This window comes from Pinus tabuliformis, chromosome 9 (genome assembly GCF_031772625.1).
Source record: "Pinus tabuliformis cultivar Carrire ecotype Pingquan chromosome 9, CPIR1, whole genome shotgun sequence".
Lineage (NCBI taxonomy): Eukaryota > Viridiplantae > Streptophyta > Pinopsida > Pinales > Pinaceae > Pinus > Pinus tabuliformis.
In genome coordinates this window covers 1,999,725,838-1,999,746,039 of record NC_142307.1, presented here as the reverse complement: position 1 = coordinate 1,999,746,039, position 20,202 = coordinate 1,999,725,838, and the positions used below count along the sequence as shown (strand labels likewise).

The 20,202-nt window shown below is 37.0% G+C and overlaps 1 protein-coding gene across 16 annotated transcripts; it reads right to left on the bottom strand.

The window, feature by feature from the left end:
• Positions 1–13,316: 13,316 nt before the first annotated feature.
• Positions 13,317–18,573, bottom strand: LOC149157051 (uncharacterized). 16 transcript variants are annotated; one of them, XR_016262433.1, is made up of 7 exons: positions 17,862–18,573; positions 17,102–17,652; positions 16,085–16,162; positions 15,818–15,960; positions 15,665–15,701; positions 14,084–14,133; positions 13,317–13,819 (listed from the first exon to the last, which is right to left on the bottom strand). XR_016262433.1 is itself a non-coding variant. In XM_089439037.1 (4 exons), exons 2-4 carry the CDS (start codon positions 17,636–17,638, stop codon positions 15,910–15,912), a joined length of 666 nt encoding a protein of 221 aa, XP_089295163.1. In that variant the 5' UTR covers positions 17,639–17,652; positions 17,862–18,573; the 3' UTR covers positions 15,535–15,909. The 16 variants fall into 16 exon arrangements, 1 of the variants encoding a protein (XP_089295163.1); XR_016262434.1 differs by having other exon boundaries at positions 13,317–13,801; XR_016262426.1 differs by having other exon boundaries at positions 13,317–13,801; positions 14,084–14,213; positions 15,665–15,960.
• Positions 18,574–20,202: the final 1,629 nt, after the last annotated feature.

The window sequence follows — 20,202 nt, the reverse complement described above, 5'->3', positions numbered from 1 at the left end:
ATCAAAGGAAAGAGGAGTATAATCTGAGCTCCTCTTTAATTTGTTTACGAGTTTATATTCACCTCCACCGAGTTTACTTACAGCAAAAGCAAAAGAGCACAGTATGAGTTTATTTGCAGCGAAAGGAAGGCCAAAACAAGAAGGTACAATATAGAAGGAAGGTTGAGATAAGAAGAGGGACAAGTCTAGAAGAAAGGCCGAAGGTTTGAAGCTGAAGAAGGTCGATGAAGAAAAGGAGCCGAGAAAATTAAAAAGAGCATAAGGTTAATTGTCGTTATCCAAGGATCTCATCAAAAGAACTTGTGTCTTAGTCTTGGAGTAGAAACTACGTCAAGGGTCTTGGTCTTGGTATTCGTCAATTGGAATCTCTATAAGAGGAATTTGTTCGGTTTTTCCTCTCAAAGAATGAGAGGCTTTGGCCCTTGCTGATAGCCTACATTATGTGTCTCCTATCTCTTTATGGTCTATGCATTGGTAGTTGTTTGATGAAGAAGAATACTAATAGCTTAAGTAAAAGACGACTCTAATCTAAAGAAGTAAAAATTACTCACAAGCAGTTACTAATAGAAGAGAAATCACTTAATATCGATGCCCTATATTTATGAACATGGTATCAGAGCTAAGGTAACTAAGTCAAGGAAGGGCATCTTATCAAGGGACACTCAAGGATCAAATCTCAAGGAAGGCATCAAAGCAAAGATCATCTTGAAGTCAAGAAGTCTACTAAGAAGTATTAAGATCATCATCAAGAAAAGAAGGCCAAAACCCTACATCTACTCAAGATTAAGTGTTTTGAAGACTATTCATCCAAAGGAAGCTATATCAAAAGGCAATGTCATCAAGAATCTCTCTCATTGAAGCAATTTTCTTACCATTGAAGACATCACCAAGAAGTCATCATTGATCCTCATCAACAAGACTTCACCATAAAAAGGGATCTCCCTCTCTATGAGATCAAGGATCATTATTGAAGAAAACTATCCTCAACAAAAAGAAGTTTTTTATTCTCTATGTCATCATCAACATCAAGGAAGCAGCAAGGAGAAAGGAGCATCTTATCAAGTACGTATATGACCTTATTTAAATCTGTAAAAATGTCTTTTTGCAAGGAAAGAAACAAACTGGTTGGGGCTTCAAACTAACTTACATGGAAGAAAAGGGCAAATCTAAATATCATTGAAAATGAGGTCATGGATCATGTCAAAGGATCTATCACTAAACCAGGAGAATAATATGCTAAAGAAATTGCAAAGCATATGAAAAGGGAAGTTAGGGATCAAAGGGATTCTCAAGGAATCTGTTATCCTCCACAATATCCCAACACTGAAAAAGGAGATCAACAGAGGTAACCTCAAACCACTTAGGGTTCAGCAGCTAGCCTTGCTAAACCAGAGAGGGTTCTCTTTATAAACCTCGCAACCAAATATGACTGGAGTGGGAAAAAGATATTAGGCTAGGTCTTTTTTAGCTCTAGGATTTTGAAATTCAGGGTTTTGCTAGATGATGAGTCAAAATCAGGCAACTAGGTCAGGTCTCAAAGGTTCAGTTGCAAGAGATATAAAGGAGCAGGGTAAGTATGCCTTTGTGATACTTTGGGGCTTTGTCAATGTAGTGTAGGGTGGAAAAGAAAAGGTTCAAAATGAGCATGGAAAGTATGAATTCATTTATCATAAAATAGATAACATAAGCATGGAATTCCTAACAAAACAGAGCTTAAGTTTAAGAATTTTGTTTAAAACCTCTTAGGAAAATCATTGAAGAGCATAGATATGGAAAGGAGATGAAATTATCATCCATATAAGTTATTAATAGAAGGAAAGCATTATCACAAAACTCATACCACAAGAATTCCTAAATTATGGCTGCAACTAGCCTTTGGTATCTGTTGGGTACAGGAATTGCACTTAAGCAAACTCCTCAACACTTAATTTTCAACCTGGGGGTTTCCTAAACTTAGAGACGAAGCACAGGTAATGACAAAAGTGGTATGAACTTTTCCTATTCCTAACCCTACTTCTTAAAGGAAATGCTTGCAGAATCAGACAGAAAATAATCGTAAAGGCAATTAACACCAAAGCAACTCTAGCGTTGGAATGTAAACGACAATTTGCAAGTAAATCAAGTAACGGAATTTTCACACAAATGAAAGAATCTTAAATGCTGAAATGAAATGCTATGTTCATCTTCAGATGGATAGCTAATAGTCTGACAAGTGGGCCCTTACAGAGTTTTGTCTTCCTCATGATCTTCCTTCCACACAAACAACATGTTCTTGCACTGTTGCAATCTGCTTGCACTATTGCAGGTACAGTGTCTTTGTGTAAAAGTATATTTGACCTTCCTTACTAAAGACTTATGTCTTAGTGAAGGTGCTCTAAGCCTCAGGACTTCGAACACTCTGTTTCTGTGACAAGAGACTAGTTCTTGCACCAAGGTAGAGTTTCCTTCACCCAGTTTCCAAATTACTTTCGAAAGGACTGAAAGATGTGCTGAAAAAGAATTGCAACTGTAAATGAAATCCTAAAGTAAATTATCTGTGGAAAAGAAAATGCTTTAATTCATTAAACCTTGCAAAGGAAATAAACTTCATGAAATAAAATCAATTCAAAGGAATCAAACAGTAGTCTAAGTGTTTTGCATGTGTTAATTAACTTTGGTAATCCACTCAAAATGCTTATGTTCTTTGCAAGTATAACATGGTCATGATAAGTTTATGCAACTGCTTTTAGATCCTCTAAAGATGTACTTTTAATGCTGAAGACAGTTACTAAGTTAATGATTCATTCACTTGCAAAATAACTAGAAATAATATGCATGAAATTAATTCAATGTTCGCTACAAACGAATGACTGAACCAAAGTTCAGGCAACCACGTGCACTGGTGCAGGAAAGAGTTCCTTGCACGATCCAATTGAAAACGAATTAAGACAAGGATTGAGAGTAAAAGAAATGCAAGAAAGGAATTTCATAAACGAAATAGACTCAGCTAACTCTCAAACGTGGATCCGTTTTACACTTTAACTATAAAAGAAATTTAAATTAGAATCTCATAAATAAATATTAAAACTATAACATCACACAGCTGCAAAGGAAATAGTCACATTGTCTTTTTGAGTAACGAAAGTACGAGGGGTAAACGAGCTGGGTTGGCTAGGCCCTAGCCAACCAGCTCGTTCCCCTTCTAAGAAATGAAAAAGCTCAGCACTTCAAATATACATCAAAGATAAATTAGACGTTGTGTATGAAAATCATGGCAGTTCTCTTGTATTACTCGATTCGGAAAATGTACATAACAGAGCAAGTCTAGCCCCAGAGCTGAGGCGATAACCAGATTACATAGAACAAAATTACAGTCGATGGTTCGCTTGCTAATCCTACCTATGATCTATATCTTATACATCCTTTCGGCCCTAGCCGTTTTCACTAATTACAGACATTTTCTTATTCAGGGATTTCGGACAAACAGACTAGAAACCGAAATTACAAAATCGGCTAGCAGTTATAATGCACATGTATCTCACTTGGTCGTAACCTAACTTTGGAAAACATTCCCTGATTGCGCACCACCTGTTATCCTTCTTCAGTTCATCAGCAACTAAACTCGGATTCAAGGATCGAGACCCGTCCTCGTGGAAGATTTGGCTCTCGGAAATCTCAGACAGTCTTCGTGGCGGTGCAGGAATCTACCTGCACTAGTCATACTCATTCATAATTAATACTAAGTTCCATGATTACTCTAGGAAATTAACATGAGTTACAAGAGGTATGTAAATAGGCATGAAATCCATATAAAAATGATTAATAAAACGATGTAATAAATATTAATGTAAAATATGAGCATGTGCAGGAATGGGTAGCTATCTTGGACTAGTGCAAGAAAGAGGGGTCTTTATTGAGATAAAACAGAGGCTAATATTTATGGAAATGGGGTAGAAATAGGACAATTTGGGACACCAACATTCTCCCATCCCTAAGTTGTTGTGTGTCCTCACACAACATTTACCTTCTGCAAAAAAAAATCCTCAAGAATGAATGGCCAGCTCCTCAGTCCTAAACTTCAATGTTTATTCCTGCTTTCACTATCTTCGACTTCTTGTCTCGGGATTTTCGCAGCTGCTTAGTCACCTTCTTGAGGCGTTTATAGCATTTGGAAGCCCGATACTTCCATACCTTTACTTGTTGCTTCTACCTTTTTACCTTTGCGAGTAACTCTATCTCGCTCTGCTTCTGCCAACTCTGCTCCTTCATGACCTGGTTCAAAGCCTCCAGGTCATGAACTTGCTGCTCCAGATCTACTATTCTGCTATTGAGGTAGAGAGTGGAGGGTGTTGTGCTAAGATCTTCGGGTGTGAATGTCTTCTCTACCACGGACTCGAAACAGGTCCCATCATCATCAAGGTCAAGGTTGTCGAATGTCTGCCTTATGACATCGCTGAGGGTTTCTACACTCGGGGTTTTCTTGTCACTGAGGGTTTTGATGCCCTCCACAATCTTTGTGCCAGGGGTTTCAGTACCTTGTGCGCTCAATTCCTCAAAGCTCTTGATACCCTGTTCTTCCATTTTCTCAGGGGATTCAGCACCCTATCTTTCCAAATCAATAGGGGTTTCGGTTTCCCGTTCTTCTACAACCACAAGGGCTTTAGTACCCTGCCCTTCTATAACCGCAGGGTCTTCAGTACCCTGACCTTCTAAATTTGCAGGGCCTTCAGTACCCTGCTCCTCGAAATCATTGAGGGTCTCCATGTCTGGTTCACTAAAATTATCAAGGGTCTCTACATGTTGTTCCTCTTCATCCTCGCGACCCTTTGCTTGGACTTCACCAGTATTCAGTGTCGTCTTCCTGCTCCTTAACCTGCTGACAAATGTTGACAACAAGACGTCGTCTTCTGCATTCTCCTCATCTTACACAGTGTGTGCCACAGCATCTGCAAGCACCGATAAGTTATGAACTGTAGGGGAAACTTGGGGTGATTCGTCAATTATAATCAAACAATTCGACTAGTTCACCCCTTGGGAGATAGTATTCCTTCGCACCGAGGTTCTGGTCTTCCTCTTCCTTGCCGCGAGTGGAGTCTTTTCATCAGCCTTGTTCTCTACTTGCACTGGTGTACTGTCACTTCATTGGTTGGCGGGAGACAATGTCTCTGCCTTCCTCTTCTTACTTGTACTCATGCTAGCAGACTTCTCTGCACCCCTTGCTCGAAATTCTTCCAGAAATGCTCCCCACGTTACTCCCTTTTCTTCTAGCCTCTTCTTGACCAGAATCGTGATAAGCCCGTGATGGTAGAGCTTGGTTGCGACTTGGCTTGCGTTTCCACTCTGCATGCCCTTTGCCATCTTTTCAAGACTCCTAAACAAGTAGTAGGGGAAATTAATCAATTTTCCTGACTCGAAATGCAGCAGTAACCGAAGGTGGTATACAAACGCCAATGTATATCATCCTTCCCCAGTTACGAATTTCTGTAGTATAAACAACAAATCTCGCCACTTCCAGACCATGGCAGTCGGTGGAAGTCCCTTCCTCTAGTCTACCTTAATTTTTCCTGTCAACCACGAACCGGTGCCAATGTTTATTCGCAAGCCACTCCTTTTTAAACCACTGCTCTCCAGTAAGTGGTAGGCATGTGGCTTGTGCAATAAACTCCTCTGTAATTTTGAACTTCAATGACCTGACCCTAGCTCGGCCTCCCTTGAATGTCCTCGCGAACTCCAGTACCACAGCCATGTCGAACTCGTCAAACTTCTGTAGGAATGGCAAGAACCCAAATTCTTGCAATAGTGCAAGATTGTTCCTGTACTCTGCGGTTTGCTTAATCTCCTGCAAAGACAGTGGCTCACTCTTCACAGGTGCCATTCCAAACTACACTTCACCCTCTGATCACACCCTCGAAGGAATTTCTGAGTGACTCCAACGTTCGTCGAGAGTTTTATGCCGGAGGTTTGTCGACCTCCATATTTTCAGACCCACTCACCCGACTATGATGGAACAGCGCCCCCATATCAAGTGTTGATTCATGTCAGCCCACTACAAGTGAATCATAATGATTGGATGCAATGGCGGTATAGGCGGCGATGGCACAATGGTTATAATGATCGGATTACGGGTAAGCTAATAATGGTTAAGCAATGCGAAATTATTTCAAGGAAGGTGAATGCAGGTTATTGGACAATAGTACCATCCCACAGTCAACATCATAATTTAATCAAGACATACTTCAGCACCTATTAAAAAGATTAGATTTCAAACCCTATACATCTTGCACTTTAAAGATTTTTCTTAGGTTAGTAAATAATGAAACAGAGCATCAATTAAAACATGGAATGATATAACATATCAATACACATATACAGGAAAGTACAGGTCCATAAATATCCTTGATAAACCACTCCAGGACTGTGTACATTTTACTTGCTTTCACAGTCAGTTGTGTTTCTGTACTAAACCTGCCTGCACTGGTGTGCTTGCACTGCGCTGTGCTTGAACTACGTTGTGCTTGCACCAAAGAATTTTACCAAACCAAAGAATCTGATAGGACATACTTCTGTCGTTGGACTTTAAAAAATTTGCCTCATTATACAAGAAAAATTTATTCGCCATCCTTTGGTGTTTCTCGAACATGCCTTCCGGATTGACTGCATCAAATTCTGCAATCAACTTATGAGGGAATAAAGTGGGAAAGGAGTAAAAATTTTAGAAAGGGAAGGAACATTACAACAGGAATTTCATAAACAATATCACCAAGAGGGATAAACGAAACGAAATGTGGGAAAAAATTCAAGGGAAAAGAGGGATTTTACGAAATTGGGCAAGGTAGTTTCCTAGAAGAAAGAAGGTAGTTCATTGGGGATTTCAGAAAAGAAACTAGTGGAAATTTCGAAATTGGAAATAGAAGAAAGACCACATTTTTACCTTGAAATCTACCTGCACTGGTGCAGGAAAAAATAACTGCAGCGGGAAGTAAGCGTTTACTTGGAAAAAAATGTCCATGCTAATTACCCCAAACTTGGGTAAGTGCTCGGTTTCGTGAACCTGCTTCTTCTGGGTGACAGCCAGCATATCTAAAAATCAAGTAACATTCCCTTTTTATTAAAATTTTGATCTTCCTACCAGCATGTTGGTTTTCAGGTTGATCCTTCTACATTCATGTCAGTCAACTGTTTTTCATAATTACATAATTTTTTTTCTTTTTATACTTTTTATTTTTGTCATTTTTTCTTTTTATTTTTCTTTTATTATTTTTCAATAAGGACAAGAAGGAATCAATTCTTCAACAAGTTGGTATTACCGCCTACCAACTCCTTTTCAAATGGTTGTTGGACTTGCTACATAAAATGTCCTTTAGTAAGAGGCTGAAAATATACCTTCAATCTATACTCGTTTACCAGGAACACAAAATTACGTCCATCAATAGTTTTGATTTCTACTGTTCCATTTTCGAACACTATGACCACCTCATAGGGTCCCGTCCATCAATAGTTTTGATTTCTACTGTTCCATTTTCGAACACTATGACCACCTCATAGGGTCCCATCCAGCGTGTATGGAAGTTTCTTTTAAAAATTTTGAATCTCGAATCGTAAAGGAGTACCCAATCACCTGGTTGGAATAGCTTCTTCTAAATGGTCTTTTCATGCCAATTCTTGCATTGTTGTTGAACCAAGATGTTCTGTTGAACAGCTTCCCTTTCGGAATTCATCTAACTCGTTTAATTGTAGAAGACACTGTTGTTGTGCTTCAGAGAGATCTAGTCCCAATTGGATTGCAGTCCTAAAAGTCTTGATCTAGAATTCTATCGGCAAAAGGATTTGTTTCCCATACACCAGCTCATATGGTATGTGTCCTGTGTTGTTTCTCCAAGTGGTTCGATAGGCCCACAATGCTTCCGGTAATTTGTTAGCCCAATCATTTGTGTGCACCATCTTTGTGAGGATGGACTCAATCACCTTACTTGTGGACTCCACCTGACCATTTTCCTGCGGGTGATATAGTGTAGATTTTCTATACCGTATTTTGTTCTGCTCCATCACACCGTGTACCAGATTAGAAATAAACTACGGTCCATTGACAAAAACAATTTCTCTAGGCACACCAAATCTAGTAAAGATTTCAGTAAAAAGAAAATCAACAACAACCCTTTCAGTAGCAAAAGAAACAGCATTAGCTTCTACCCATTTTGTAACAAAATATGCACAAACCAAAATATGCTTTTTATTTGATGATGTTGGCAAACCAGTAAGAATATTTATCTTCAATAAACGAAGATTTTCATAGTTCAAATGTCCAAATCTAGCATGCCATAAGAGTTTGGATAGTAATGTACCCTTGTCAAACTGAGAACTGTCTGCATAGTTTTTTGCACAAGCAGAGGTTCCTCACAGCTTCAAGAGTCTTTCTTCTTCTATCTCAGTCATGACAAGTGAGTTGTCGATGCTTTTCTCACTTGAACTTTGTCATCAAACATGTGAATGAATTGCCCTTGCTGTCAGAGGTGAACCAAGGACAACAAGCTTCTCTGCAATTCTAGAAGGTAGAGAACATCATGTAGAAGAAAGTCAGGGAGACCAGGCAATTTGACCCTGATGGTGCCATGTCTAGATGGCTTGAGTTTTGACTTTTCTGTAAAGTAAACTGCTCCATCTACATTGTCACTGAAATCTTCAAAGAACCCCTTCTGAAAGGTCATGTGGCAGGTTGCTCCTACATCAAGCAACCATGCATCTTTCCACGAAGCAAGTGAAGTATTAAAAAAATCTCAAGTTACTTCAATATTGCAATGTGCCACAATATAATGAGCGGCTTTAGGTATTTTATCTTTCCCTGGATTTGGTGATTTACCTTTCTCTTAATTTCATTCTTGCTTGATTCTATCCCAAGAGAGCTTGCATGTGGAGGCATCATGCCTATTTTTATCCCAGTGTATACAATGAAGATCAAATCTTCCTCCTTGGTAATGTTTGCCCCCCTTGTCTTTGTTATTCTTCTTTCCATGTCCTCTTCTACCACCTCTTCCTCTAAAAGAATCTTGTGCCTAATTCTTCTTTTTCTGTGCAAGGCACACAACTTCTTCAGAAGGTTGAGAAATTGTGTTCCTATTTCCAAATGCTCTCTCTTTCTACAAACTTCTCCATAAGAGAATTAAAGGTAATCTCTTTAAGTTTGACACTCGCTTGTAATGATTCAAGATCATGAGAATATGTGGGATATAGTGCCTTGACGAAAGTTGTGATGAACATCCATTTTAACACTAGTGGATTCCACATCATGCATAATAGCCTGATTCCAAAGAATAGGGCAAGGGGATCATCATCTTTCAATTCAAGATTAAAGAATTTGATCATTAATTGGACTACTTCAAGCTCTGAATGTGAGTCATTTAAGTCTTTCAGTTTTTTTAAAGCGCTAAAGGCATTTGTAAATGGTGCAATGTGACGACTCACCTCTTCATTTATTGATGCAACAATCAAGGCATAGGTCTTGTTGTTCTTGTTCTCCCATATGGCGAGCTCTTTGTTTGATGTGAACTTTTCAGGTGGATTCACATTTTCTTCACAAACACCTTTCCATCTTTCATTGAAAATGAGGGCATGCTTTATTTTTTTGGACCATTCATGGTAGTTCTCTTTCTCTTTGCTAGTGAAAACTACAACCATGGAGATGAGTAAATGCATCCCTACAAAATTCTGATTTAGGCCTTGAATAGTCAAAAGACTGCAATATAATCTTTGATGAACGAATTTAATATATCTCTACAAACAGCAGAGATCCATCATACAAATTCGTCTTCAATTCTCATCAAAATAACTCAAAAACAATGCTAGCTCTCGATCTCAAGGTGATGTTGGAATCTGGCTTCAAGTTCTCGACAAACACTCGTATAAATAAACCCAAGTGCTTTGTTATATAAACAATGGCAGCTCTGTAATATGAACATTAATGGAGAGTAGTCAACACATACACTACACATAAACTATTCACCGCACATTACTTACTGTTCAAAGCACGTAGTTGACCGTTCAATGCACATACCAGAAGGACATTCAATGCACCATTCCCACGTTGCATTCCCACTATTCAACGCTACATTCAAAACTATATTCAACGCTCCATTCACACACTACAACGCTGCATTCAAAATTGTATTCAATGTTGTTTTCTATGCAGTTCAACCTATGCATTCAATACAACCTTCACCACAGTCCATTCATCGCACAGAGACTATGAATCGACGCACAGACACTGCACAAACATTGTATAGCCAAACCAAGCGCACAAATCAATGCATATGAACCAGCGTACCGACCTGAGCTTAAATTTGTGGGTAGACTCTACGCATTTATCAACAGAGCATAGCACCAACTCCAATATAGAATAACAGTCATGGAGAGCAAGGAGGGTATGTGTTACTAGGAGCAGAATCGATTTTACAAGGCAGAGAACTTCAGGGAATCAAGACAGAATGCAGAGTATCTGTCCAGGGAGAGCAGAGAGCGGAGTTACTGAGAAGGAAAATGCTAAACTAAGACCTGTGCTCTGATGCCATGTCAAACCAGGTTTGGTAACTTGACGAATTGTTGAATTTCTATTAAAGATAACTCTAATATACACAAATAGAGGAAAGATATTCAAAGATCTCTTCCGTCTTATTTTGTATGTACATATTTACAAATATTTTCCCAATACATAAGGATTAGGTGTCAACAGTACGCACCTTTTTGATTGAGGGCGCCAAGGGTTTTAGGTAGATACCTTTTGATTGAGGGCACCGAGGGTTTCATGTTCGTAATTCATTAATTAAAACTTGTGTACAATTTGATTGGAACTATATATTTCAATTGTTGAAATATATTTTATCGAAGAGAGTTGTCCAAGTTCAATTTGCAAGGGGTTTTCAATGAGTTATGAGCATGTGATATAGATTTCTAACCCTTCTTTCATCACAAGTTGCTTGCAACTTGCTCTTGCTCTTAAATCTCAATGCAATTAACTTTTTCCTCTTGTTCTTTTACTCTCACATCCAGTTAACGGCTGTGCCTACTTTTAAAAAAAAAAAAAACCTAGTTTGCAAAGTGAAAGGGGAATAAACTAAACTTGTTTGCAAAGTGAAAAGGGAATAAAGTTACGGTTGTTGCACATTGTTTGGATTTGGAGTCAAAATGAATACTCTCTTTCCTTGAAAAGTAAGAATCAGCATAACGAAAAGAGGTCAAATAAATCCTACTTTAGTTGCTATTTTCTTTAATAATTTCATTGTCATTTCTACTTGTTAAAGGACTTAAAAAAACTCACCATCTAAAATCAATCTCCAACCCTAAATTGCACACCAAGATCAATCTCCCCTCTCATTAAAAGAATAGGGTATACACTTCACCATGACAACCGGCAGCAGACGTGTACACAATTTGCTTATAAGGTATCCTCCAATCAACCAGATTTTCCTCTGGTTTGTGCACTTTCACCACACCTATTCTAAATAGTCTAATGCCTTAGCTAACACACCAAAAGAAAGGTATGACAAGCAATCACTAAATTCTTGTAAGAAGGTCATGTGCCTATTTATGTTACCACCTTAATCTAAATTATCTAAAGATGCTTAATCCTTTCATTAGGAAAAGGAGTTGCTAGACATGTCTTTTAAGCATTGCTTTTGTTTAATTTCCTCTTAGTCTGACTATCTGTTGCCAGTGGATACGTGAAATATTGAACTGCTGATCCATTCCATTTATGTGAAGTTACAAAAATATCAACTTTGTTTATTATATGCTGCTGCTACTAAATGAGAATCAAAATAAATATTAACATAAAAAAACTACTCATACTCATTTTATCCCTGAATCAAAATCAAAATGAATATAAACATTAAAAAAACTACTCATAATCATTTTACCCTGGATCTGGTTCAGGAAAATACAGACACTAGCATTGCACACTTTGCCTAGAAGTATAGAACTAGAACCAGCACTGATATGCATCTCATGCTTGAAAAGCTGAAGGTCACATATCTGGAGTTCCAATATTTGATATACCAACTATTTGTGTGAACTCAAGATAGGCATCTTTGAGTTTCGCAACCTCTTTGCCACAGATCAGACCCCAGTTTAGATGGGTCTATGACACTATTCAATGCACTCAATTCACAGTTTACAGACACACACATACATGAGTTAATTTATCACCCCCATCCCAACCTCTCTTGGCTGTAGATTGCAGCTCGCAATCCCCACACGTCCAGGAGGATTGTACCTCACTTATCTAAATGTAATAATTTGGTAGCACTGTTTATCAAGCACCTTTCATGAACTTTAGGTAGCATTGTGCTTGGCACTATATGGATAAAGTCTTTGATAAGAGCCTGTATTGAAATATTTAGTGAAAACATCTTTCTTCCATAAAGAGTTGGGAAAGTAATTTAGGGTAGCATGGGAGTTTACTAGCCTTACCAATCATTCATCTATCAAAATAAAATGCCACATTAACTTTACAAATCTGTCACAATGACCACTCAAAATATTTAACTTGAACAGCTATGCCAACACAAACTTGTGCCTTGCAATTGCCAAACATGCCTTTTATCAATCCTATCCATGAACTTCAAAGCAGATCAATTTGAGCAATGGTGTTATTTCATGACAAATCTGCAAAGGAAATTGTATTTGACAACTCGATTTGAGATTTGGGACTTTGGGTAATTGGTAATTGCATGTATTAATGTTGTTGCAACCCACATTAACACAATCCATCCTGCATGAACATAGTCTCTTTCTTCAATTATGAACTAACATTAAGTTCATACACGTCTAACAGATTCTTCAAACTTTTACCCAATGAAACATGTTGTCACAACTTTTATCCTAATCAGATTACTCTTGGGATCTACCCCACAAGCATGAAAACCTGAAATCTGAGGTATGAAAAAATTTGTGCATGGCAAATCGCTTTAAAAATGAGCTTGTGTTTAACTGCATGTTAGTTTCCTATTCAAATCATGTACATAGCCGACCAATACAAAATTAATTAAACCTTCCAACTAATAATATCATAACCATTATAGGCATTTCAATGTCGAGCACAGATAAGTAACTACATATCAAAAAAACATCAGTTAAATAAGAATTTTGAGGGGAAAACATAGTGCACACAAAACTATTCGTATATTCTATTCAAAGCCAAATTACAAGCCACATAAATAGTGCTCATGAAATCCAACAGATTCCAAACAAGGAATTGCTTGTTGAGAAAATCTCTCAACAAAATTCAACAACCAACAAACTAATCTTACCCATTTACTAATGTAAACATTGTTTCCAACAAGATTCCCTGAAAAGCACTTCCAAATCTCTCCTTCAGATTAAGAACTATCAATATTTAAGAACAGGCGTAATGATGAAACTCGACCAAACCATGTTCCAATGCCAAGTGCTATATGATCTATATAGACCTCTCTTCTGTATATGCCAAGGGGTTTGACATGACACTCATGGAGTACATCAAACACTTTCTTCAGATGAATAAAAGCTTTTATATCACCTACAGTGCCAAGTATATATAAATACTAGCATACCAATGTTCGAGCTACAGAAATTATAAGCTTTGTCCATCATTAAGAGCTCCTTAATTCTGAGCTTCAGAAGTGACCAAAGGAATATCCAAGATATTAACATGAACCTCCAAAAATGTGGAGCACAGGGTTAAAAGTCCCAACCAAACTACACAGTAAATAAACAGTAAATATGGCAAATGATATTTGTACAATGCTATTTTCTGGAAGTTGCTGATTTGTTGAGCAAACTTTAGTTCAAGCCTCTAAGCATGCCAAAGAAGCTGAAATCAGCATAAGTGGGCAAGTTACCGACAAACAAAATTTTGTTTTTCAAGCTATGAGAAAATCAAAGAGAAAAGGCATATTTAAGACCAAAGTTACACAAGTCTCAAATTTCTACGTTTGTGTTTGGAACGAGGCAAAGACACAATCAAAGCATCGTGATACCCTGGTGAAGACTATAGTCCTTATAGATTGTAATTAGAGGGCATGTAACCAAAACGGACTGAGGTATCTGCAGTCTAAATGTAGTAAATAATCGTTACCTAGTGACAGTCATGCCCAGCAGCTCAAGTTTTGAACCTCCAAGCTCCACCTGAGAGAGTCCAAGAGATCAAACACATTGAGAATAAAGCTAATATACAGAATCGGGAGCTCCAACACGGCATTTATGTCCTGCACAGGAAAGCTACTGAAGTTGGCATGAGCCAAAATTATCCTAATATAACAACAATTACCATAGAATATACCACAACTTTGTCAGTCCACATCGTCAGGTATCGCAGGACTCATTTCAGATATTATAAAACTTCATATGCAATTCACCAGTGATCAACAGCAATCATTTACTAATCAAATTAGCACAAAACGCTGTGATAGTGACCAAAGCTACATATTAACACCAACAAACTGAAAATTTTTAAAATTATAAAAACAATAGAATCGAACTTTTGCTAGTGTTTAAACCAATGTTTTAAAACTTGGAATCAGCTGAGGGTACGCTCAGACTTAACTCAAACTCAGATCAGAATTAAAATGGCTTGAATTTTATGATTCAGTTTACTAAAAAATACATAAAATATTGAAATTTTAATGAAAAAAATTATTTTAAAGATTTCAAACCATTTGGGACAAATTATGCAAAATTTGCCGCTCATGTATATACCATGTAATGATGAATATATAAAAATGGCAACTAGTGAAATACATATCTAAAACCAAATACATAATCAACGATCCTCTAAATGGCCCTCTAGACTCCAAAAAAACAACATGCTACAAGCTACTGGACTAGTACATATGACTGATCAACATGCTCAATCTTCAAACTCATCACCACTGCTAGAAATGGGATCCTCATCATGAGCTACAGGGCAATCCTTTGGCTTGACTTACTCTAACTTGTTAGACTACAAGCTACTGGCCTACCACATATGACTGATCAACATGCAATCTTCAAACTCATCACCACTGCTAGAAATGGGATCCTCATCATGAGTTACAGGACAATCTTCTGGGTTGACTTCCTCTAACTTGTTAGACTCCTCGAGAACATCTGCAACTGCACTAGTAGCACCAGTAGAAGCACAACTCAAAGAGATATGAGAGGTGTAAGACAAATAGGATGAGAATCTAGGGTTCAAGTAAATTAAAATATATATATATGTGTGTGTGTGTGTGTGTGTGTGTTTTTCCTCCAAAGTGTGCTAAGGCCTGTTGAGAACGAACTAGTATCAACTTGGCTAAGCTGGATGCTTTTGGTACCGAACTGGCTGGTTTATACACCAAACCAGCTGGTTCAATACCAAACAGGTCCCCAGTCTGCTTTGAAGGCCGACTGGTATCCTAGATGGTCATCTCAGTCAAGTTGGCCATGTCGGCTGAGTTTTAACAACACTGAGTTTAAACTAATTCATAGTGTTTACCAAGTCAACAAAATACAACTCGAACTCTGTTGCTCTGATGCAATTACCCAATGCCTTCTTTGTAAAATAAGTAGGGAGAAAAACTTAGAAAGAATCAATTTATTGTAAAATGGTTTGTCCTTGTTTGAAATACATATTCAAATATCTGAATTATGTATAGCAGCTACAAATTTCTACAGATTTACAGGGAGTACTTCTCACCTGCGTACATGGAGAAGGTGCCTCCAATCAGAAGCACCTGAAACATTGCAGGCTTGAATTCAATTTCTAGTCACGGATAACAAATTTAGTACTGTTAAAATAGGAATGAGGTTTTAACCCTGTAATCAGAACACACCAGCCGTGGAATCTCACCAAGACCCTTTGTAGTTCACTCTCTCTGAACTACAAATAATGCCAAGGGAATTCACAGAAAGCTTGATACATGTGTATGCCACGGCAGATTTCTAGTCAGAGTCAGTATCGAAGTTTCCCATGGCCTTCAAACCCCTTGGTCTCTGCATCCACCCACATATTGAAGAAGTCAAGCTTAGTACGTGAAAAAATTAATAAGAAAATCACAATATCTATGAAACAAATCACAAAAATGTCCAGAGGATAAGCTTGATTTGCAATAAAAACCTTTTTTGTGCTTTTCTTTTCTCGTACTTCATATCGATCTTGTGACAGCTCGCAAAGCCATGAACCAGGGCTGACTAGCTGAATAATCAAAGGAAAAAATTTTGTCAAACTACAGAGATATTCATGCCAAAAAAAATCTGAAGTAGTTCTTAAGCAGTCAGAGATAAAGAGATAAATAGGTAGATTTTAGATAGAGAGAGATAGGTAGCTTTTTATCACACTAACCATGAGACTGTAGGCCATATGAGATGAAAAAAAGCGGTTATAACTTGTACGACTTGTAAATTGAACACTAGAAAACGGTAAATGAGATCAACAAAATCACGCATATAACCACCAACACATACCTCAAATGACAGAAAACAGCAGTGAAAACAATAAGGAAATGGTGCTGGACGTTGCCCAGTTATAACAGAAAATTATTATAAAATGGGGATCCATTGTAGGTGTTTATGCCCCATTGAACTCTTCTTTAACAACCCTCATCTTTCCAATGACTGTAAAAATCATGAACATTTTCAACTGATTTTCTAATTTTGGCTTTTGAATGAGAATAGGAAAATCTTATCCAGATTACTCAACTAACATCAGCTTATATTTATAAGGAAAAAGATATTGAAACAGCAAGGGTAAGTCCAACAACCACAATAGCGCAACTGAGTCTTGATTCAATGGTGAGATTGACAGCTTATTAAGCTGTCTACAGGGTTTGTGGTTTACCCTATCCAAATGGCATGTCTCAAAGAGAGATAAGGCCAGGGCCAATTTTCACAGAATAGATACCCGTTGGGCCTGGTACGTCAGCCCAAGGATGTTTCTGTTGTGCAGTGCAACCCTCACCTTTGAAGTGTTTTTGTCAAACGAGCTTAAAATTCAAAAATAAATAATATGACCTATCTGATAAAAACTGTTGGTTTAAAGTGAAATTTGGAAATGATTCATCCACTCCAACCAAGTATAGTATTTTGAGATTTGGCTGGACTAAGAAAAGCAGTATGAATGGTGGAGATTACTCACATGTAAGGCTCGCTGGATAAATTTCGCCCGTTTCTTAGGCCTCAGGGGCAACTTGGAGCCCTTGATGGCCATGAAATCCTCTTCTTTCTCCTTGCTGGAGAGGGCTATGATAAATTTGGGCCACACAAACACCCCCAAGTTGGAGACCTTATTATCTTGCATTGTATCTGCATCGGTGGAAATCTTGTTGGTATCATCAGTGGAAGAACATCCATTATTCCCTCGCAGAGGAAATCTATCATTCTTTTCCGGTGATGAATGGCCATTGTTATGGACTTTGATGCCCTCTACGGCCGTGGATTTGACGGCGGCTGTTTGTGAATTCCTGCTACCTAGGCGATTGGGTTGGGGACAATCTGGAATTTGAGTCGGTGGATTTTCCTTCTCGGCTCTGATGACACGCCTGTATACAGGAACGGTGGTTCTCTTTATTTTGTCATCCACTTGTACTTTTACACATCTGAGGCGTTTGCGATTCCCCCATTGTAACAGAAAATCCTGCTCTGGTGGCCTGAATATTTGATCGTTCTTCTCCATTTCTTGAAGCCTACCTGCAAAGCACAGACCAATCAAGACTCAGAATTTTTCACAAACTTTGATCTTTTGGTTTTGAGCTGTTGAAGATCAAGATTCAAACATAGCTACACTTTATTAAGCACCTTCCTCTGTTCTCACCTAAAAGCTCATAGTTCACATTTGCATTAAAAACATCTAGAAATAAATAGTGAATAGAAAATACCTGTATAATAAATATCTTTACCTTAAAAGATCTATTCTGGTAGATGGCTTTAGTCCTCAACTCCACCTCTGTATCCTCTCAAATTCCTCACACAACTTGGGATTGGGCTTGATGATCCCAACAGACAACAAGAAATCAACCTAGCCCAAATCAATTTCAGGACACACACAAGGCCTAAATTGATCCAACCAGAGGAATCAAGAATAAATACAAATGCAGGATTCGAATTTAGACTGAAACTTGAGCGCCCTAAGAAATATCAAGGTCATGAGACAGACTGCGAGTCCCACCAAAATAAGCAGAAATTTACATCAAAAATTCCTGTGCATCCCCTCTTTCGATCTGAAAAGGACCAAATTCTACTCTGAGCTTAGCACGGTGCAGATTCTCTGACTCAATCTTTCAGGAAGGATAGATACATTCCCATAATGTACAGAGAATAAGCAAATGAGCTACAGAAAAGAGATAAGAAATGAACAATCACCGAGGGGGCTTTTTGAGACCTGGATTCAATAATCCAGATCAAAACCTCAATTGTGGGCGGAATTCGATCACTCTGAGCTCCAAGAAATCTGAGGGCACTCTTCAAATTTTGAATGAAAGATATCTGAGAGTACCCAATTATTTCGTTCGCTCTTCCTTGCATCACACGTATGATTCCACCTCCCATTGTGAACCACAGCAGCTGCCATGCTATAAATATTTTTTCTTACTTCTCAGGTATTATTTTAATTTTATTTAAGGGGCTTTAGCTTTATACGTAATTATTTCCCAACGTAACTAAACTATTTTCATTAAAAAGCATGCAACTTTTCTTCTCAATTGTCGATGTACCGTTAGATTGAATGCAATCGAACGGTTTGGACTGTGAGCTAGCTCGCCCACGTGATGATTTGGGTAAGCCCTCGAATAGGTCAACAGAGAATATGAGGGCTGTGGAGTAGAAACTTCAAATAGTTAAACCTGGTGTGAGGTGAGTCACTCCGAATATGCTTTTTCTAAATTTAGGCCGGGAGTATTTATCATTTGTAATAAGCTATAAATATTTTAAAATAATATTTAAGAATATTTAAATGGTTTTGATTTAAAATAAATGTAGGTGAACTATATGAATTAGGTTTATTTTGGGTGGTTGGAAAAAATGATTATTATCTTCTTTATTATGTCTAATCTTTGTAAATAATAAGATAATTTTGGTTTTGAATTTTGTTGTTAAGTATGAGTAATTCCTAGAAAAGTAATATTCTAGGTATTATTCTCTTTTTCTTTTCTCTGTGGGGTTTATGAATATCCACGGAAACTATTTGGGCAGACCCACCCAAAGGTTGTCACTCATTAGCATAGCATGATAGGGGAATTGACCCTATCATCTCCCATTAGCAATGGGAACTTGACCAATTAAACTAACCCTCAAGGCTAAAAAAACATATTATTCCTAATAAAAAGTATAAAAATATTTTCAACTTTAAAAAAACTAACTAATATTTTCAAAATTAATTTATTTTACATAAACTTTTAATTTATATTCATTAATATATTTACATCATTTATATATTAATTCTAACATTCTCCCTTACATTTTAATTTTAATATTAATAAAATGAATAAAAAAAATTTATATATTAATATTAATTGACCCTTTATCCGAGTCAATCTAGCCGTTATCCAGTCAATTCTAGCTGTTGGTTGTTAACCGTTAAGTCATGGGATTCTCTGCCCTATCTATTTAATGTGCTTAGTGAGATCTTCTCATTCAACTTGTTCTGACGATGAACCACACTGGCTGGTTCGAAACGCGTCGACAAAACTAGATAATTAAAAATAAATAATATGTTTGTTATATAATATTATAATTATTGTAATTTTTTATAAAATGTATTTGATTTTTTTTTAATAAAATTAAATATCTCAGTATTCAAAATATTTTTTTTTTTTTTTTTTTGTTTAATATAGAGTTGATACATAACCTTTAAAAAAAATTAATGTTAATCATAAATCAAATATTTCAATTTCAATGGATGCTAAGGAATCAAACCATTTTAAGTGTAAATTAATGCTAATTATAAATCAAATATTTTTTAAGTTGTTTTAATTTTAAAAATGTCCATTTCAAGAGAGTTCATCCCTCTTAGAACACCATAAATCTGAAATTAAATAGTTTTTTATAAAAACATTTCAATGGGATATTGTTCATTGTAAAGAAGATATGTAACTTTTTTCCCTACTTAACATGGCATTTATATATATGATTAATGTAAATCTATCATAGCTTTATATTTGTATTCTTAAAAAGATCAAATCTTAAAAAAAAAAAAAATTAAAAATATTTTATTTTAAAAGATTTAATCTTTTAATATAAGAT